Below are 3,474 nucleotides of genomic sequence, written 5' to 3'. Positions count from 1 at the left end.
TCAGCACCTCCAAATCTGAAACCATGGTCCTCAGTCGGAAAAGGGTGGAGTGCCCTCTCCGGGTCGGGGAGGAGATCTTGCCCCAAGTGGAGGAGTTTAAGTATCTTGGGGTCTTGTTCACGAGTGAGGGCAGGAGGGAGCGAGAGATCGACAGGCGGATCGGTGCAGCGTCTGCTGTGATGCAGACGTTGTATCGGTCTGTCGTGGTGAAGAAGGAGCTGAGCGAAAGGGCAAAGCTCTCAATTTACCGGTCGATCTACGTCCCAACCCTCATCTATGGCCACGAGCTATGGGTCGTGACCGAAAGAACGAGATCCCGGATACAAGCGGCCGAAATGAGTTTTCTCCGCAGGATATCCGGGCTCTCCCTTAGAGATAAGGTGAGAAGCTCGGTTATCCGGGAGGGGCTCATCGCTTCTCCTCCACATCGAGAGGAGCCAGATGAGGTGGCTCGGGCATCTAATTAGGATGCCTCCTGGACGCCTCCCTGGTGAGGTGTTCCGGGCATGTCCCACTGGCAGGAGACCCCGAGGACGACCCAGGACACGCTGGAGAGACTATGTCACCCAGCTGGCATGGGAACGCCTCGGGATCCGCCAGGAAGAGCTCGAAGAAGTGGCTGGGGAGAGGGAAGTCTGGGCTTCCCTCCTAAAGCTGCTGCCCCCGCGACCCGACCCCGGATAAGCGGTGGAAAATGGATGGATGGATGGATGGAAGAAAGATTAGCATTAACGATCTCCTGACTAGACTGCCTCGAAGTTTTTGTTGTATTTACACTGACGATGATGATGACGCAGATGTGAACAATAATACATAAATGATACAAACATCAAACTTGAATTGGCCTCGACTGATTTAAAATGGGGACACTCCCACATGACTCCACCGGCCTCCATCTGCGATTATTGGCTAATTTAATGATGGACACGCCTCGAAAGTGGCATATTTACTACATTTTAAATTTACAGTGGTTGTTTTTGACTGTGTTTACGTTAACGTCAAGAGCACATTCACGGGGTTTGTCCGAGCCGGCCGGATACAGTATGGAGACCGGGGCTTGTTGAAACATGGATAAGTTGTCACGTTGCAATATTCTTCTTCTCCACTAGAGGGCACAACTAAAAAGTGGAATACAGTGGTACCTCTACTTCCGAAATTAATTGGTATGGGGAAAGAAATTTCTGAACTAGAAAATGTTGTAAGTAGAGACACTTTTTCCATGTAAATGCCCTAATTCGTTCCAAGTGCCCCCCAAAATTCAGACATAAATGCTTCCTAAAGCATAAAAATGCATCAAAATATGTAACAAGTACATGTTACAATTAGATTATTGCACAATAAATGAGAGTTGTGCATTATGTAAAAAACAAAGAATAGAGTCAAGAATAAAAATTATGGTCATTTAACTTTTAACTGCCTCCTCATAGTTTTTTGCCCTCTTGAGTCCATGTTGTGTCTCAGAAGTGGTTTTTGGCTGGCGTTTTGTAAAGAACTCAACCGAGGACGTTTGCTTTTGTCGCTTTTAACAATCCTTCGAAAATGTCCAAGGCAAACATCAGCATAGTGAGCGATCGCCTGACTGGTGAAAACTTTTTCTGGCTGATTCACATTTACGTAAAACTATCGTAATGCCTCGTGGCCTGAGGGCCGAATGACAAGGACGCTGCACAGACACTTATCTATCTATCTACCTCCACACACGGTAGAAGTCCCTCTTAGCCAATGGGATGCCAGGATGATGCTCGGTAATAGCCAATGGCAGAGCAGCTATAACTATGTTGCGTTCAGGAAATTCGGAGCTGCGAGTCGCAGGCCATACTGTATTTTTACTTTTCGTATCTTGAAATTTCTTTCATAACAAGAGGCAATATTTTCCTGTTGAGACGTTTCGTAACTAGAAAATTTCGTATGAAGAGCCGTTCGTAAGGAGAGGTTCCACTGTACTGGTTTTCTTCTTTGCGAGCTGAGCTCAGCGTTATTGAACCGTCTTGCACAACCCAAAGTAGAACTTTCATGTTAACTTGATATATTTTAAAAACGCTAGCAGTTATACATGTGGACTTTTGATGCCAATTGAGAGCAAAAAAAAACAAACAACAACAACAAAACAAAACAAAAAAAGAATTGCAATCGTGTCACTTGATCCAGGCAGTGTAAATGTACAGTCAAGCTAAAGCATTCTTAGAAGTTACCTGCTCCCTGTTTGAGCAGTTCTGCAGCAGAGTTAGTGACTGACTGAGACATGTTCTCCACCACATCTTCTAGAGGGTCTAAAAAAAAAAAAAAGTGGGGGTGAAAAAAAGACAGTCTCACCTAAAAACAAGTCACATAATATTCGAGCAGAATCAAGTCTGAGCAAGAGTGTGTGTTTGTGTATTTTTACCTCTGTCTGGTATGATGAGTTTACAGGGCAGGGCCAAGGGAGTTATTGAATGTTGACAAACTAGTGCAGTTAAACTTCCTGTCAAACAACAGCAATGTGTTTTGTTCAATATCAATATATCATACACACAGGGGATTTGAAGCTTTGTCACTCTACCAGTTTTTTTTTTCAATTTTAAACACGTTGTTATGATTTGCTTGAAAAAAAAAGTCCTTATTTTGGAGATCTGTCCTGAATACAACCATCTATTGACCGGCAATTTTTAAAAAAAGGAATGCTTTTTGCTGTTAAGGTATTAATTCGAGGTATTATAATGCTGACAATAGAATAGTTTTCAAGCTGAAAAAGTAGGCCTCTCAATACTTGTGTTGGTCAAAGCAACTCAAACGTAAAAGCAATTATAATTCGTCTTACATAATGTACAGTATAACGTTTTGAAAGTAACTTTTCAAACACTCTCCAGGGCAGAGGTGTCAAACGTACGGCCCGCGGGCCGGATCCGGCCCCCAAAGGACTTTAATCCGGCCCGCGAGATGATTATGTAAAGCAGTGGTGTCAAACATACGGTCCGCGGGCCGTTCCATCAGGCCCACAGGATAATTTAAAAGTGAAGAAAATGCATAAAAGACACAGAATAAATATTTTTAATAAGGTGCAATTCATTGAGTATCCGCTAGGGGACACTGTTTTGATCAGAGAAGAAGACAACAGCAGCCTCAGTCCATCACTGAGACAGACCCATGACAGCAGACGCTATCAATAGCACTCTCACATTTACACATTTAATAGCACGCTCCTTAGTTTGTAAGGTGTAGGCAGGGATTACATTTAGATTTTATATGCACGTGTAAATGGTTTAAAACTTCCTTTCTTTATAAATCTCGTTTAATCTTAAAGTGCATTCCTCTATTTTTCAAAACCAATTACTTGTTAAAGTTTGTACAATCAGTGGGATCAGTTGCAATGCATATATGTGAATGATAAAAGTAAATTGCACATTTGTCGAAGGAAATGTAAGGTGCTTCACGAAATGTTTTGTAAAAGATATGTTCATTTAATTTCAACATTTTCCTAATGTTCTTGTGCTTCTT

The 3,474-nt window shown here is 42.7% G+C and overlaps 1 protein-coding gene across 2 annotated transcripts in view; it reads right to left on the bottom strand.

Annotated features, from left to right (window-relative positions):
- The window catches only part of tns3 (tensin 3), a 64,959-nt gene that overhangs the window by 14,867 nt on the left and 46,618 nt on the right, over positions 1 to 3,474 (bottom strand). For both annotated transcript variants that reach the window (XM_019878913.1, XM_019878914.1), the window contains 2 exons: positions 2,384 to 2,461; positions 2,193 to 2,270 (listed from right to left, as the gene is read on the bottom strand). In XM_019878913.1, the coding sequence (XP_019734472.1) occupies positions 2,193 to 2,270; positions 2,384 to 2,461 (156 nt within the window). The remainder of the gene's footprint in view (positions 1 to 2,192; positions 2,271 to 2,383; positions 2,462 to 3,474) is intronic.

Source organism: Hippocampus comes, unplaced genomic scaffold, assembly GCF_001891065.2.
Source record: "Hippocampus comes isolate QL1 unplaced genomic scaffold, H_comes_QL1_v1.1 scaffold85, whole genome shotgun sequence".
Classification (NCBI taxonomy): Eukaryota; Metazoa; Chordata; class Actinopteri; order Syngnathiformes; family Syngnathidae; genus Hippocampus; species Hippocampus comes.
Note: the sequence above shows the minus strand (reverse complement) of the source record. Positions and strands in the feature narration are given on the sequence as shown.